Source organism: Colletotrichum paranaense (assembly GCF_030867605.1).
Source record: "Colletotrichum paranaense strain IMI 384185 chromosome Unknown Scaffold_5.1, whole genome shotgun sequence".
Lineage (NCBI taxonomy): Eukaryota > Fungi > Ascomycota > Sordariomycetes > Glomerellales > Glomerellaceae > Colletotrichum > Colletotrichum paranaense.
The window spans coordinates 2,242,342-2,259,126 of NW_026848963.1; the positions used below are offsets into that span (position 1 = coordinate 2,242,342).

The window sequence follows — 16,785 nt, forward strand, 5'->3', positions numbered from 1 at the left end:
ACAAAGTCCCCGAGCTGAAAATTCGAACGCAACATTAAAAACGTCCATGCCTGTCAGACGTCAGCAGCCCACTCTCCATGTGCCATTGAATTGACGTACGCTTTACACTCAAGGCAATCCCACAAATGTCCGCCACCACAGAAATCAAGAGATGGGGCAAGGCGGACTTGGATGCATTCCTCGGTAGCCTGCCCACGGAGGTAGACACGTCGACGCAGTACCCCGGCTCGTGCCTCTGCGGCGGAGTTCGATTCTACCTCGCGGGCGAGCCCCTCAAGAAGGTGTTTTGCTACTGCGATCATTGCCGCAAGAATTCGGGCGGGACTGGCCAGCAGGTGTGGATTCAACCTCGCCTCCCCATTCCCTTAGCGGGTATCTAACACACCGTCTTCTGGTTGCAGTACATCATATACCAGGCGGAGAATATGACGATTGACGATCCCAAGGGCTACAAGACCGTCTACACTATCCCGGGAGATACGGTAACGCTGTTCCCCAAGGAAAAGTACTTTTGCAGCCAGTGCGCATGCACCCTCATTGTGATGCCCCTCATGTTGGAGCGGAAGCTCGCCTTCGTTCCGACGGGCCTAATGAATCATGGGTAATTAAACTCTTCAAAATATTGTACCTTTCTTTGGTTTTAGGCACCGAGGGCTTAATACTAACTGGTTAATGGAATAGCCTGGACTACTTCAAGCCTGACTTCGAGTATTTTGCGGATAAGCGTCCGGCCTTTTTGGCTCCGATTCCTGGTGCCGGATCCTATAAGGTGCAGGCGGGAGAGCATGTACCTTTGGATGATACGTCGGTGCAGTCGTCCAAGTAGGGTTATTCTGGTGGCACCATAGTGGCGGGGAAAACGGTGTACTATATCGGACTTCTTGACCTGCCACTCCTATCAATTTGATGGCATCTCAAGGTTTCAGCATTCCTGTGCGGCCAGGCCTATGTTACACGATCATCTGGACTAGTGATAACGAGTAGTGTCAGCATCCCACAGTACACACACCTTGATAACAGTATTGGTAAATTTGGAGCAAGTGCTCCAGCATAAACAATTATAATTCGAGTAACATGAAGCAGAGGTGATGATATATAGTCGAGATTGGTCAAGACACACAGCAAGCTGTCGGCGGAGATCTGGGTTTCTTGATTCACAACGATACACCTGATTCCAAGTGCAGCGACTTTTGACAGCGCGTACCCTTTTACAATTGAACCAAATACAATTCGATCTACGCACTTGTCCCGATCACCATAACCCTGACGCCGTGCGTCCCCTCCTTTGGTATGGGCACGAAATAATCAGCCGCCATGTCAACAGCATCCCTGCCAGTGTCGTAGAGCTCAATATCCAGCCTCCGGAACACCGTTGCCAGGCCGATAAATAGCTCCGCCATGGCGAAGTTCATCCCTAGGCACATGCGCGGGCCCTTGCCGAAGGGCACCAGATACCGCGACAATGGCTTACCGGACGCCGTCTTTTGGTTCTCCAACCACCTCTCGGGGCGAAAGACATCGGGTTCAGGAAATATGTTGGGATCGCGGTGTTGTATATATGATGTCATGCTGAAAGGTACGTTGGGTGGGATCACGTACGATCCGTAGGTGATGGGGCCGTCGGGGCTGATGCGGGAGAGGCGCTGTGTGATGCCGAAGGCCAGTCGCAAAGCTATGGGAACAGAAAGACTCAGATTTCAATCTCTTTATTGAGGCCCATCAAGAAGTGGTGCCAAGATTTCCAAGAAATTGGAAGATACTCACATTCCTGAACGACTGCATTGAGAAAAGGAAGACTCTCCAGTTCGTGGAGGGGCGGCATAGGCTCATTGGCGCGTGGGATTCGAGTCTTCAACTCTTCGCGTAGTCTCTTGAAGACGCTAGGATTGTCCAGTATATGGAACGTAGCGAGCGCCAATGTGGTCTTGGTCGTGTCAATGCCCGCGCCTGTGATACTGGCCGCCTCATGCTTAAGGCGCTCGACGGACAGCTCCTCCGGCGGCAGATTCGACTGCAGGAGTTCGTGGAACACGGTACGATGTTGGACACCTTTATTCGAGGTGTTCTGCCCTGAAATGACCTTGATGATTTGGTCTTTGACTTCCTAGTGATGGGAGCCCACTGGTCAGAGAAACTGATTTATACTGCATCCCAATGACACTGTACTCACATTGTGAAACCGGAAGACGGGGACCATCAACGGGTTCAGAATCTGGGTGACCGACTCCGGGAGAGTTTGAAGCATCGTCAAAAGCCAGGGAAAATGGCCTGCCATATGGAGAGACATGGCCAGCTTCCTGATTGAGGTCGTGAATGGCGTGACAAAATCAGGGTAGTCTATGAAATTGTACGAGATGGCAAATGTGTAATAATTGATTGCATCCGACACGAATGCCGCATACGCCTCATTCATATTGACGGGCTTTACTTTGTCGCTATACTCGGTCGCCAATCGGTCGACCATCTTGTCGGCCATGGACTGCATTTGCGAGCTGAACCCTGCAACCTTTTGCTTCGCAAAGAAAGGCGAGATAGCGGAGCGGCGAAGGTGGTGATGGGCATGGTCGATGGTGTCAAAAGAGGACAAGTGTAGCCCGAACCGATATCGGAGCTTCTCGATCTTGCTGTACCGGGTTTTATTGTTGAAGAGAACCTCGTAAAAGTCTGGGTCGGCGATGTGGACTTCCCAAGGTGTGATTCGGACAATTGGACCTGCTCGGGGAGTCAGTATCTCGACTTTCAATCTCCACTACACCGCGAACAAGGCGTATTACCGTATTGACGATGCCATTCTTCGATCTGAAAGGTGAACTGCCCTCCCTTGAACACATCCAAGTACGTCTCATACCAACCAGTTGCTGCCGTCAGCTTAGACCCCGGGATATGCGCAATCGGGCTGAAATAGAGCCGGTATGTGATAAGACCAGTTACGTAGATCAAATAACCTAGGAGTAGGGCTAAAACAATGGGTTGGGGGCTGAGAATACCATTGGTATCGATGTCTTCGAGATCCATTGTGTAACGCCAGCTGGGTATCCCCCTAAACTGGTCGATGTGGCAGTCCAGTCAAAGGAGCTTTGGTCAAAGACATTGAATATTTGGACACAATGAAGTGATCTCAGGTGCAGTACGTATTGTTCTTCCGGTTGATATTGTTTATCTTGGTGGTCAGGGACCGGGGACTTTCCGCGAAGCTGACATGTCGGGCATTTCCGAGATGCAACACCGGGCCAGTCGGGGATGGGAATCCTCAGAAGTAAGCTGGGTACATCGGAAGCTTTCTCAATGTTCACTTCAATTTGCGATCGTATTCATTTCGAATAGCAAGAAAAGGGGACAAGGCGCCTTCAGTCGAAGATTCACCCAGAGCATACAGAGCTAACGCACCTTTCGACCAATTTCTCAACACCCCCAGTCCTATTTTCCTGCCCTCCACAGCCATCCAGTTAGAATGACGGATCTTCAGTGGTACCTCCATCCCTGGTCACTCTTGGTCTACCAGACCAGTCTGATCGTCTTCGCCGTGGGCTTCACGCGTCCGGGATCGTTGATTCGACTGGCCCTGTGGCCACTCGCTTTGTTTACGGTGTTTCGTTTTGTCGCCACAGCTCATGTCCTAAACAATGGCTTTCACATGAGCTTTGGTGCCTCAGACGCCTGGCTGACATTTCTTCAATACTGGGATGTCGTACTTCTAAGCAACTGGGACTTCGAGTACGGCGGCCCACAGCCCAAGGTCATGGAAAAGAGGGAGGCGAAGCCATGGCGTGAGCGCGCGACTTTCTGGAACCGCTTAGGCTTCGGAATATACGCCGCCTCTTCGTACCGCTGTAGCGGAACTCCCTTTGAGGTGCCGAATCTTGGACCATTTGACAAGAAGGACCCCAAATACGTGCCGTCGAAGGCCAAGTACATCCGCAACGCTGCCATCAGGGTGGTGGTTGTCTATCTGATCCTGGACGCCATGACTTCGTTCAATGATCCGACAGCCATGCGATCCGTCTTCGCTGACGAGAAGATTCCGCTTCTGCGGCGGCTGTCGCAGCTGACACTAGAGGAAGCTATCATGCGGACGTTTACCTCGTTTTCGTTCTGGCTCGTCAACTACCTGGTTCTTATACTCTTTTTCGACATCCCGGGTATCATATGTGTCGCGACCGGCCTGTCTGGCGTCGAGTGGTGGCGCCCGCCGTTCAACTCCATCTTCCAGGCCTTCACACTGCGCCGTTACTGGGGGTAAGTGGTTCATTCTCCCTCCAAAAGGGCACCAAGTCCATTTCTAGAGAAGTAGCACTAACGTTCGCCTCAGTGTCTTCTGGCACCAGTCCGTTCGAAAGCGCATCAACTCTCCAGCTAACTGGATTGCCAAAGACGTCCTTCGCCTGCCGCGGGGAACCCTTCTCGCACGCTATGCTGTCGTGATCCTCACCTTCACCATGTCCACCTTCCAGCATGCGACGGGTGACATAGCCTCGGGTATCCCAGTCTCTCGCACCGGGTCACCTTGGTTCTTCCTCGTACAGGCACTCGGCTTCGTCCTCGAGGACGTCTTCCAGTACGTTTGGAAGCAGGTGGCGCCGGCTTCGGCCCGTGACACGTGGTACACCAAGGTGTTTGGTTACGTCTGGGTTTTTGCGTGGATGTTTTGGTGTACGCCATTCTATGCATATCCGGTTTCGGCAAACAATCGGGGAGATCAGGACGCGATTCTTCCTTTCAGCGTTCTGAAGGCTGTCCTGGGCAAATAGAAGGGGCCTTGATGTTGAAGGTACACAATACTTCCATCAATAGCTTTGACACGCGGGCCATGTGTCAAAGAAAGGATGCGAAGATAAGCATTATCTTTAGGGCCCCTCAACCATAGGTTTTCTTGTTAGGGGCGTAGGAAGGATATCGGCAAAATATCCAGAGTTGGTGCCGATTTTCTAGAATGGTTTAGGATGCATTGGCCCGAATGCATTTATTGAATTTTGTCCATAGTCATGAATCGTAGAGACGAAGTTGTCATGTGTACTCAGAGAAAGCCCATTAATCGACTGATAAGTAATGCCGAGAGCAATAGGGGTAAGATCTGTCTATGAGAAACAATCTAAGAAGATGGTCAAGTATCTACAGTCGATGGGTTCGGGTTTTATAGCTTGATTGCCGGCGCTCGTTGAGAAGATGTAGCGATGACGCCGTTTTTGCGACTTTGCAGATCTTTGCGATTATGGAAGGAGACTGGGTCAAAAAAGACTTCGATGTATGCATCTATAAATACCTTGTCACAGATAATACGAGGCAAATCATGGTCGAAAGATCTCTCGACCTACCTCATGTCACAGGAAAGAACTTCTGGTAGTCTACAGATCCCATCCAATCCTCAAGGCAGCTGGATGGAAATTAAATAAGAGGCTCATTCGATTTCTCTTTTCTCTTTATGTTTTTGCTAAGCGACTGATGCCTCCTCTGAAAACTTACGCGTAAATTACAAAAAGTCTCTACAACCAGATCTAACATGGCCTGTGGGAGGCGTCATTGAGAAAGAGCAAAGCAATCAAAGTATCCCATCAGTTGGTAGATGACGTCAGTTCATTCGACTTCAGACTCTCTTTGATTCTCTTTATTTCGAAATTATGCATAGGTACTTTGATGAAACAATAGCAAGTCAGACCAAGTCAACACGTGGTTCGTCATCAATCCTTCTAAAAGCGCAATATAGACAATCATATTGAAGGTATGAAGGGGTTAATACCTATGTGAGGCTTTAGTACTAGATGCCGTAACGATGCATGTGGAAACGAGGAATACGGACAGGGAAAGTAATGCACCCAGAAATTAGCCCTTGACTTTAGTTCCATGTCAAAGAGATTCGATTAAGAGCTTCGAATCTGATGAATTTTTGGACCAGACCTTTCTGCTGGTCGGGGGTTTCTTTGGTTTTCGCTCTTAGTGTCTCGGGGCATTTCATTGTCAAAAAAGCCGCCTGTAAGCACAACGCATATGCGCGCCGACACGTTTAGGATTGGTAAGCTTATCATACACGATATGGAAATGTTTACTTTGCCAAACAACGGTACCCAGGCACATAGTATTAATCTCTGCAATCCAAAAGGCCTTTGGGCTGCTACACTAATAGGACATTGCTTCCGCACCTTGGCCAGAGACACTTTCATCGCTGATTTCAGACTGGATAGACCGCAACTCCTCATCCTGCTCCCGCGACTTGTATAGTCCTATCGAAAAAACACAGTCTCTGCATTGTATCCTAGCGCAGGTGGAAGCCTCAACGCAGGCCTCTTACGAGATCCGCAGATGGCGCAGAACAATGTCGTAGGCAGGGTCGATGGTGCCGACGCCTTAGAGCCAATTGCCATCATAGGCATGGCTTGTCGTTTTCCAGGAAGCGTCTCCACCCCGGAAAGCTTCTGGGAACTTCTCAACAACGCCAGAAAGGGCCACGGAGAGGTTCCCGAAGACCGTTTCAATGCTGAAGCATGGCGACATCCCAGTCACGAAAGAAAGGGAGCTGTAAGTGGAAGAAATGGATCGCTTCGGCGTTCTGCCTTTCAAAAACTGCGGTTACTGATAGGATGCATCTGTAGATCCAGCCTGACAGCGGTTTCTTCCTGGACGAGGACCCAGCTGTTCTTGATGCTCCCTTCTTCTCTATTACGGCCAAGGAGGCCGCCGGCATGGTAAATACCCTGCTCTTGACGCAGTCACTCGAATGATTATCTGACAAGGTGTCCTAGGACCCAATGCAAAGGAAACTGCTGGAAGTAGCCTATGAAGGGTTCGAAAACGGTATGCATTTCTCATTAGAGACGATAGAAGAGAAGAACACAGTTGCTGACAGTCGCGTTCTAGCCGGCATTCCCATGGAGAAACTGGCCGGTAGCGACACATCAGTTTACGTCGGTGTGATGACAAACGACTATGAAATGGTCTCCCAAACCGATATCTACAACCTCCCACATAATGCTGCTTCCGGAACTAGCCGGGCTATGTTGGCAAACCGCATTTCATGGTTCTTCGATCTGCATGGCGCTAGTCTCGCGTTGGACACTGCTTGTTCATCCAGTTTATACGCGTTCCATCTGGCTTGCCAATCTCTCCGGACAGGAGAGTCGCGACAGGTACGTTCAAGACCCCCGTATCCCAGCTTGCTTCCCAGAACCGGTCAACAAACAATAGGCACGGTATTCTATGTTGATGAATGATTTGTTGACCATTTGTACAGGCGTTGGTCGGTGGTGCCAATATGATCCTTCATCCAAACTTCATCTCTCAGCTATCTGCAATGCACATGTTGAGCCCTGACGGTATCAGCCACTCATTTGATGCCCGGGCGAACGGCTATGCACGAGGAGAAGCCATCACCACCATCGTTGTGAAGCGCCTAAAGGATGCTCTTGCCGACGGCGACACTATTCGAGCTGTGGTTAGGGGCACCGGCGTTAACCAGGACGGTCACACACCTGGGATCACGATGCCCAGCAGCGACGCGCAAGCCGCGCTGATTCGGTCTACCTATGCTGCCGCGGGGCTCTCGTACGACGACACGGGTTATTTTGAGGCCCATGGCACAGGAACACCCCTTGGAGTTAGTTCATCCCAATTTTTCTTGGTCACATCACATAACCTGAGAGAATCACTAACGAGGCTTCCCTCTGCATACAGGACCCTTTGGAGTTGAGCGCCGTTGGAGCCGTATTTGGCCCCTCGAGAAGAGGGACACGGACTCCCCTACACGTAGGCAGCGTTAAAACCAATATCGGCCATACCGAAGGTAGTGCCGGCCTAGCTGGCGTTGTGAAGGCGGTTTTGGCCGTGGAAAAAGGGTATATACCTGCCAACGCCGGTTTCGAGATATTAAACCCGAAGCTCCGACTCGATGAATGGGGTCTCGCATTGCCGCTCGAGACGATGCCATGGCCAGTCTCGGGTCTCCGCCGGGCAAGCATCAACTCGTTCGGTTTTGGGGGTGCCAACGCCCACGTCATCCTGGATGACGCTCATCACTATCTGGAGTCGCGCAACTTGGTTGGTAACCACCAGACGGCCGTGTCGGTCGACGGAGGGACATCTACTTCATCCGAAAGCGGAGACAGCGGAATCAGCGACGTGCGCAATCATCGGGACGTAGGTAAACAGCTCGGAAGCGTTTACGGACGCCCCAAGGTCCTCGCTCTCTCAGCGCACGACCAGGCCGGGATCAAGAGGCTTTCCAGTGCATACGCCCCGTTCGCGGCGAAGTCTCAGCACCGGGACGGCAGCTTTGTTCACGAAATGGCTTACACTCTGGCAGCCAGGCGCACCAAACACCCATTCCGCAGCTTCGCGGTCGCGTCGACTGTAGACGATCTCGCGAGCGGTGTTTCCGCGGCGCCGGCGACATTGAAACGCTCAGTAAAGAACGGAACGCTGGCGTTTGTGTTCACTGGGCAAGGTGCGCAATGGGCGACCATGGGGAGGGAGTTGCTTGATGTTCTTGCATTCAAGGAGAGCGTTCTCAGATCGCAGGGATACCTTGACGCACTCGGATGCAAGTGGAACGCAATCGAGCTACTGTGCGATGAGGATGGCTCCAGATTGGACATCCCCGAGTTCTGCCAGCCCATCTGCACCGTGTTGCAGGTTGCCCTGGTCGACTTACTTGGTCACTGGGGTTTGACAGCGAAAGGCACTGTTGGGCACTCAAGTGGTGAGATTGGTAAGAAGTATCCAACACTGGATGATAATACGACTTCAAGCTGACATGTGTGTACAAACAGCGGCTGCTTATGCTGCAGGCGGAATATCCCATGCCAGCGCCATTAAAATTGCCTACTTTCGCGGTCTTTACGTTGAGGAGATTCAGCGCCGTCTCGGAGGTCGCCGGGGCACCATGCTAGCTGCGGGCCTGACCGCCGACGAGGCGCAGTCAGTCGTAGAGGAGTTCTCTTCCCCTGAACAGATCGCTACGGTGGCCTGCATCAACAGTCCCTCGAGCGTAACCATCTCGGGCGATGAGGATGCTATCGGCAAGCTTGAGGCTGTGCTTCAGCAAAGGGGCAAGTTCGCGAGGAAGCTCCGCGTGAAGATGGCGTACCACTCGGCACACATGGAGGTCATCGCAGACGACTTTCTGGCATCAATGGGCGAGCTGGAACTGAAGGATCGATTCACAGCGCCAATGTTCTCTTCGGTTACGGAGGAGGTCTTGGCGAGCCCGTCACAGCTGAGCGCTGCCTACTGGGTCAAGAACATGGTCTCACCCGTACTTTTCAAGGGTGCCGTGGAGGCATTGCTCACTCACTCCACTCTTGGCGAGGGAGCCAACGCCGCACGAAGACAGAGGAAGGTCCCGGTGCGATGGACCGGTTTCGTTGAGATTGGCCCTGCGGGAACGCTCCAAGGGCCGCTAGACCAGATCATGAAGGCTGTCAATTCGAAGCTCTCATCGGACCTGACATACACTTCCATGCTCAAGAGAAAGAAGAACGCCATGATTACCTCGCTCGAGGCTGCGGGTCTACTATGGGCCACTGGCCATAATGTCGATCTGCTGAAGGTCAACGAAGACCCTGATCACCGGAGCGCCCGGTCTTTGGCCAACTTGCCGCCGTACCCATGGCAACACAGCAAACGCTTCTGGCACGAGACACCTGAGAGCCTCGCAGTCAGAAAGCAAAAGAGGCCCAGGAGGGATCTCCTAGGCATCGGGGTTCCTACTCAGAACCCCTTTGAGCCCAGGTGGCGAACCCCCTTGCGCTTGGAGGAGCAGCCGTGGATGGGTGGCCATGTCATTACTGGCACAATCCTGTACCCGGCTGCGGGCATGCTAATCATGGTCCTCGAAGCCGCCCTAGAAATTGCCGAGAATGACTCGAATAGAACAAAGAAGATTACGGGCGTCGAGTTAGGCCAGGTCAGCTTCGAGAGAGGATTGGTGGTCCCCAATGATGATGCCGTCGAGACTCACTTGAGCATGCGACCAGACGAAATGTTCCCTGAAAAGTATCACTGGACCATCTTTTCCATCCCATCTGGCGGGACCTGGCAGAAACACTCGTCCGGTACTGTCATCACTATCTACGAGGACACGGGTTCCAACATTGAGGACTGGCAAGCCCGGGCAGAGAGCTTCGAGGACATGAAGAAGCGTGCCTCTAGGAAGCTTGATGTCGCAGCCTTCTACGACCAGCTGAAGTCTATCGGCATGGACTACGGGCCCTTGTTCACCAATGTCGTTGACGCCACCATACTGCCGGGTGAGCAAACAGGTCTTGCGACTGTGTCCATCCCGGACACCAAGTCTACGATGCCACAGGGCGTCGAATTCCCGCACCATATCCACCCGGCAACGCTCGACGCAATCTTCCACCTCATCTTCATCGCCCTTTTTGAAGGATATCCCATGGACGAAGCATCCATTCCGGTGACGGTCGAAACCATCTTTATCGCGACGGACCAGCCTTCTGGTGCGGGATCCAAGTACCTCGGGTTCGCAAAGGCGAGGAAGACCAACTCTAGAGAGGCGTGTGGCGATATCATCATCTCGGATGAGAGCTGGTCGGGACCCAAGGTCGTCATGCGGAACATGGTGGTCCGCCAGGTATCATCCACTGATGATAAGTCTCAGAGCTCCTCGTCGCCCTTCTCTCAAACACCAAAGAGGGTCGGCCGACTTGAGTGGAAGGAAGACGTCGATGCGCTTGCGGGCAAGGTAGCATCACAGGTCCTCTGTGCAGGTGGATGTCAGGACCGTTTCACCGGTCTGAGCAACCCTGACTTGGCTGCGTACTTGGAACTTCTTACCTATAAAGAGGCGGATTTGAGGCTTCTTGTCCTTCATGCCGAGGAGAACCATGAACTGCAATCTTTGGCAACCATCTTCGCACCGCAAGAGGAGCGAGGCCTTCGCGCCGCCGACATCAAGTTTGCTGCGCCGTCTCAAGAGCTTGCAAGGCAATTGCTTTCCCAGCTTGCAGCGAGGCAATATCCGCTGCCCAATAGTTCCGATCTTATATACGTGCCATCAACTGCAGCCCTAGCAGAGGATTCGTCCGATCAACTTGCTGAGGACCTGGGTATGTTTGACATCGTCATCGGGGACAGTCGACAGTTGCTCGATGGTGATGGGGACATCGGGCTGTCTCACATCAAGTCCCTTCTACATCCCGGTGGTCGAGTCGCTTTAGTTGGAGACAAGGTGTCTGCCGCCGACTATCTAATTGGCGCCGGCTTCGCCCCGGTTGATATCGACTTCAAAAACGCAATCGTTTCCTCATCAAAGGTCCAGAAGAAGCTGGACATTTCCGAGATCAACCTGATTGTCCGGCTCTCGCCTTCGACGGCAGCTTTGAGAGTCCAGGAGGTCTTGAAACGGAAATTGGAGAGCTCAGGGGTCGCGGTCAAGAGCTGCCTCCTCTCCCAGGCCGCCACTTCTGGATCTGAGATCTTTATCTCCCTTCTGGAGTTCGATGAGCCTTGGACAATCAATCTAAATGCCCAAGACCTAGAAGAATTCCGATCCTTGGTTTTCGGCGCCAAGTACCTTCTATGGCTGACGAACGGCGGCATCGCCGACAGAAGTGAGGCGTCACTGGCCTTCTCACCTACCACCGGCTTGCTGCGCACTATTCGAACCGAGGTGCCGCAAATCGTGCTCCCACATCTAGATCTCTCTATGACTTCGGAACTCGGCCCTGAAGAACAGACAAACTTGGCATTGGAGGTATTGAGCCTTAGCAGGAAAGACCTATACAAAGGGAAGAATAACGAGATGGAGTTTCTCGAGTCTGGAGGCAGGCTTCTGATTCCTCGGGCCGTGGCAGACTTGCCCTCTGACCATGAACTGGCGTTGCGTTCTGGTCAGCTGAAGTCGGTTCCAGGCGGATTGTGGGCGGCTGGCGAGCCTGGGGACTCAACTCCTTTGAAGTTTGACGTCGCTGGGTCCGGTGTCTGGATCGCGGACACAACCCAGAGTGAACCTCTCAACAACGAGGGGATTGAGATCCAGACCAGCCACATATGCATCAACGGCTCTGACCTTACTCGATCATCAGGCCAATTTGGTACCACAATGGCGACGGAGGCTCTGGGACGTGTGGTCCGTCTTGGTTCCGAGGTCCCGAACCTCAAAATTGGTGATGAAGTCGTAGTCCTGGTTGATGAAAGCGCATTCAAGACACATATCAGACAGCACTTCAGCCTGGTCCAGAAGATTCCGGATGATGTCAAGTCTGAGCTCGCCGTTTCTCTACCGTTGAGCTTCATGACGGCCTACCACGCCATCGTTGAAGTTGGTCGTCTTGCAGCAGGCGAGACCGTTCTGATACACGCCGTGCATGATGCCGTTGGACTTGCTGCCCTTCAGATTGCGACACAGCTAGGTGCGGCAGCGGTGTTTATCACAGCCAATAACGATGAGACGGCATCGGAGCTATTGACCGAGTACAACATTCCCCAGAGCCATATCATCCGAGCAGAGGACGGTGACACCGTCTCAACGACCGCCATGAAGCTAACTTCCGGGCACGGCGTCGACATTGTCATCAGCGCTGCGTCGGGCACATCATTGTACTCAGCCACGAAGACGGTTGCTTCCTGGGGCCGGTTCGTGCGCATCGGCACCGATAGGGCTCGTCCCCAGGACATTAGCGCCGCTGTATTCGAGCGCAACGCCTCCATCTCGTCTGTCGATGTCAGACAGCTCCCCCGTGAGAGGCGCGCCCGGCTGCTCGCCATGGCGTTCGGATTCTTGCGGTCCGGACTTGTGAAAGAACGGTCTCTTGTGACTACTGTACGCGCCGTGAAAGACCTGAGCGACATCTTATCCTCAGCTACCGTCGAGCAGGGCAACATTGTCATCGAGCTTGGGGAAAAAGCCGTGGTGCCGGTTTTACCGCGACCGCCGGCTCCGCCCCAATTGGATGCCGACGCAAGTTACCTCATCTCCGGTGGCCTAGGTGCTCTCGGCCTAACTATCGCGAAGAACATGGCTCTTCATGGCGCTCGGCGCTTGGTCCTTCTATCGCGATCTGGCGTCGTGAACGCTAGGCAAGAAGACGCCATCCAGGACATCCGCGATCTCGGCTGCGAGGTTGACACTCCCAAATGCGACGTCACAATACACTCAGAAGTTGAAGATGCGATACGAAGATGTGAAACGAGCGGACGAAGGCTTCGAGGCGTGATCCAATGCGCCATGGTCCTTCAAGACTCCATCTTGCAGAATATGACCATCGAGAAATGGAACACCGCGACGCGTCCTAAGATTGTGGGGACGTGGAATCTCCACTCCACGGTGCCCACAGACCTCGACTTCTTCATTCTTCTGTCCTCCATGTCCGGCATCATCGGTAACAGCGGACAGGCAAATTACTGCGCGGGCAACGCGTACGAGGATGCCATCGCGCTTCACCGTCGGTCTCTGGGGCTAGCGGCGACGACGTTGAACGTTGGGCTGGTGACGGACGCGAGCCATTTCAATGCCACGTCTACGGCCGACGATTACCTCAGAAAATACGGCCACTGGGAGTCGGCGAGGGTGACCGACGACGAGATGCAGGCCGTCATCGAAGCCGTCCTCCGCCAGAGTGCCAGGGATCTGCCGGAGCAGCTCCTCGTCGGCATCACGGACGATGTGAAGCGCGACGGTCGCGCAGCGTGGCCCCAAGACCGCAAGTTTGAGCACCGCATCGCGCGAACTGGGTCGTCTGCGGCTAGCGCAGACCCTAACGGCGCGAACGCGGAGAGACTCGGAGACGAGTTGAGCCGGGCAAAGACGTTGAAAGAGGCTGTTGTTGTGGTTCTCAGCGCTCTCAAGGCGAACCTCGCGGCGGCCATGACGGCCAGTCCAGACGATATCGATGAGGAGAGGCCGCTGTATAGCTTTGGTGTTGACTCGCTCAAGGCGGTCGAGGTGCGCAATTGGATCTTCAAGGAGCTACGATGCGACGTGTCTGTGTTTGATATTCTGAGCCCGAGCCCGCTCGCGAAGTTGGGGCCAAGGATCGTGGCTAGGAGCGCGCTAACGCCACCCGAGATTGCAAGTCAGGCGTTAGCGGAGGCATAATCCATGTAAGTAGGGGCTGTCAAAAGGATGGGGCAATGTGATCATGATTTTTTGTCTTTTGTTCAAGTAGGGTTCTGATAGGGAGTAAGGTCTTTGTTCCAATTGATAAATGCACTGATGTATCTCACCACTATAGGGCAAGTAACTATCGAGATACAATATAATGGATTGCTCTGTATCTCAGAGAAGAGCGATAGGATTGAATATGTATTTACTCTGCGATCCTAGTTCGAAGAGACCTTCTAAAATCCGTTTTGGATGAATAGAATAGATAGATTTTGGCAGTGCGCCGGCGTTATCCCGTAAGGTCAGGTGACCAGCGTATAGGTTTCAACTAATACAACATGGTATGATATTAAAAAGCAGGGGAGTTCTTTCTATATGCATACTAATATATCTGTAATTGTGTAGACTTTTCCCCATATCTTGTATGTTGCCGACTAATCCTCGAGGGGCGGGGGCGCAGACGTTAGACGGCAACTTCAGAAAGAAAAACGCTTCTATCAATGTTCGCTGTATAAGATCAACAATACAAATACAAGTTGGACTTTTGCTTTGATCATCACAATCACCACTTGATCGACATCTTCCCTCGCAGGCGCTCGACCCGCTCCATGACTCCTCTTAACATCCCGAGAGTCGCGCTGCACTGCATCTCTTTCATATGTCCTCCAGTAGTATTTTGGAGGTCTGTTAACATCCCAACCAGTATCCTCAAGCGGTGGCAAACAAGCCGCTTCAGAAACGTCAACTTCAAGTCTTCGTCTAAGACCTCGTAGTCGCCTATCCGCAACTCTGTCGTGTGTATCAATGACTGTTTGCGAGAGGGCGCCGCCATCGTCGCCCCCGGCGCTGGTATGTAAAGCTTTCCCAGTCCGACTCCGCTCGCGGAGGGCTGGCTGCGGTAAGTGCTCTGATACGTCACGCCGATATTGCCATCCCCGGCGGTATTCTTGTTCGGAGCACTTGACCCTCCTCGGATTGAGCTTTGATGATCTACGACAGCCACATTGGGCTTGACTTTCTCGATGAAGCAATCTAATAGCCGGGTCGCCTGGTCCATGATGATGGAAAGTAGTAATAAGCTGCTGTCGTTTGCTAGGCAATGTGGGCAGTTAAGGAGTCCCTTTGTGAGCGCCTGCATATTCCGGTCAATTTGTAGAATCGTGTCGAGATTCGGGGTGACCGAGGAGTTGGTGAGGCTATTGAGACCAGCAAGCTGTTGGCTGAGACAGCGGTAACAGTCGTTGCTGCACGTAAGAGAGGATGAGGTTAATGCCGATGTGGGAACAGGGGGAGCTTGTGTGTGAAAGTGCATTAGTGTTTCTTCTGGGCCAAATATGTCGGACACAGCTGCCACCGCCGCAGCCGCGCTACTTTCAGACAAATTTATGGTAGAAGTCGAAGGGCGTTTAGTCGTGCCAGTAAGAGCTTCACTTCCAAACTGCTCGTGTTGGTCCACTGGGGTATTGTAATGACTTGGTTCGGTAGCCCAGTTCTGGAGATCCTCAAACGTCGTCTCGGTCAAACTGATGGCGGCGAGGGGCTCCGAAGACGCCGGGTCAGTCGTGAACAGTGTGTCCATCACCACGTCAAACTGATGATTGCTGTCTATCACTGGCTGATGCAAGGCGCTAGGGATCACTATCGTGCTAGCCCCGTCATCGTTAACTCCGGACATGGCGTCGAGGAAGGCATCTGTGAAGGGCGAAATTGTCTCGTGGAAAGCTGGGGTTGGAACTTTCTGCGAAGGGATAGACGCTGCTGGTCCACCATGGCTTTGTCCCATATTCGCAACCTCGGCTTCGTGATCTTCATCTTGGCCGCCTCCTCTCGCACCTGCGACACCCGAAGATGTTACTGCTGACGATGGCGGAGGCGGCGGCGGTTGCCGTTGCTGACGGGGTTGCTGCTGCTGTTGTTGAGTCGAGTCCTCTAGCTGATTGGAGGAATGCTTGCGAGGCCGGCCGAGCCGGCGGATCGGAGAGTACACGCACGGGAGACCGAGTCGGGCACACCGTCGACACGCCGGCTTTTCCTGAGAGCACTTGAGCTTCGTATCCTGACAGCGGTCACAAGAGTTGCGGAGCCTAAATTGCCTGTTCGGGTGGTTCCCCGCCTGGTCTCGGCTTCCCTGGCCCTCTGTGACAGGGGCTGGACTAGCTTCCCCAGGCTGTATTTCGGTATTGCTCATGTCGTATACGAGGTTATCAAGGTAATATGTATCTTCGACTGGTTGAAGTTGCCCGTTTCCACCCTTTGTTGGATGGTCCGGCATCCGTCCCAACCATAGGAAGGCGAGCTAAAACTCGTCACCCAAATATGAGGCAGACAAGATTTGGCACCTTCACTTTTATATCTGCTAATCATCCCACAGGCATTCACTAGAATACTAGGCAGCCGGACTCCTTCGTCTGCAGAGATGTGGCGCTGTGTAAGCGCTTTACTTGATGGAGGTACATCTTCTGGGCTTATGTCTGTTGATAGCGTGGTTCCTCCGTGGGCGCACATCACGCCGTGGACGCGCACCTTACGGAGTAGTCAGTCCAATTAGATGCAAGAGATCCAGCTTGTTCCACTTAAAGGATTTGCTCGTTGACCGAGATACAAGTCCGGCTTCCCGTCTCTCACACTCACAAATGTCTCCCTCATAGTTTTCCTAAAGAATGTGCACTTTCAATTTCTCATCCTAAGACGACAATGACTTGACGGAGGTAACCTAACCGGCATTACCCCGCGTA

General features: G+C 52.9%; 5 protein-coding genes across 5 annotated transcripts; 3 read left to right on the plus strand and 2 right to left on the minus strand.

The window, feature by feature from the left end:
- Nucleotides 1-125: 125 nt before the first annotated feature.
- On the plus strand, nucleotides 126-826 carry CPAR01_07138 (uncharacterized protein; the record flags this gene model as incomplete). Its single annotated transcript, XM_060491408.1, has 3 exons — nucleotides 126-335; nucleotides 402-601; nucleotides 682-826. The coding sequence occupies 3 exons, from the start codon at nucleotides 126-128 to the stop codon at nucleotides 824-826; spliced, it is 555 nt and encodes a 184-aa protein (XP_060350282.1).
- Nucleotides 827-1,235: 409 nt separating this feature from the next.
- On the minus strand, nucleotides 1,236-3,015 carry CPAR01_07139 (cytochrome P450; the record flags this gene model as incomplete). Its single annotated transcript, XM_060491409.1, has 4 exons — nucleotides 1,236-1,672; nucleotides 1,765-2,104; nucleotides 2,171-2,712; nucleotides 2,775-3,015. The coding sequence occupies 4 exons, from the start codon at nucleotides 3,013-3,015 to the stop codon at nucleotides 1,236-1,238; spliced, it is 1,560 nt and encodes a 519-aa protein (XP_060350283.1).
- Nucleotides 3,016-3,451: 436 nt separating this feature from the next.
- On the plus strand, nucleotides 3,452-4,748 carry CPAR01_07140 (tat pathway signal sequence; the record flags this gene model as incomplete). The annotated part of the gene is made up of 2 exons (XM_060491410.1): nucleotides 3,452-4,236; nucleotides 4,310-4,748. 2 exons carry the CDS (start codon nucleotides 3,452-3,454, stop codon nucleotides 4,746-4,748), a joined length of 1,224 nt encoding a protein of 407 aa, XP_060350284.1.
- A 1,546-nt stretch (nucleotides 4,749-6,294) lies between these two features.
- On the plus strand, nucleotides 6,295-14,044 carry CPAR01_07141 (PKSN polyketide synthase for alternapyrone biosynthesis protein; the record flags this gene model as incomplete). Its single annotated transcript, XM_060491411.1, has 6 exons — nucleotides 6,295-6,510; nucleotides 6,585-6,677; nucleotides 6,735-7,118; nucleotides 7,223-7,585; nucleotides 7,663-8,695; nucleotides 8,757-14,044. 6 exons carry the CDS (start codon nucleotides 6,295-6,297, stop codon nucleotides 14,042-14,044), a joined length of 7,377 nt encoding a protein of 2,458 aa, XP_060350285.1.
- Nucleotides 14,045-14,612: 568 nt separating this feature from the next.
- Nucleotides 14,613-16,238, minus strand: CPAR01_07142 (uncharacterized protein; the record flags this gene model as incomplete). Its single annotated transcript, XM_060491412.1, has 1 exon — nucleotides 14,613-16,238. One exon carries the CDS (start codon nucleotides 16,236-16,238, stop codon nucleotides 14,613-14,615), a length of 1,626 nt encoding a protein of 541 aa, XP_060350286.1.
- Between the last annotated feature and the right edge of the window lie 547 nt (nucleotides 16,239-16,785).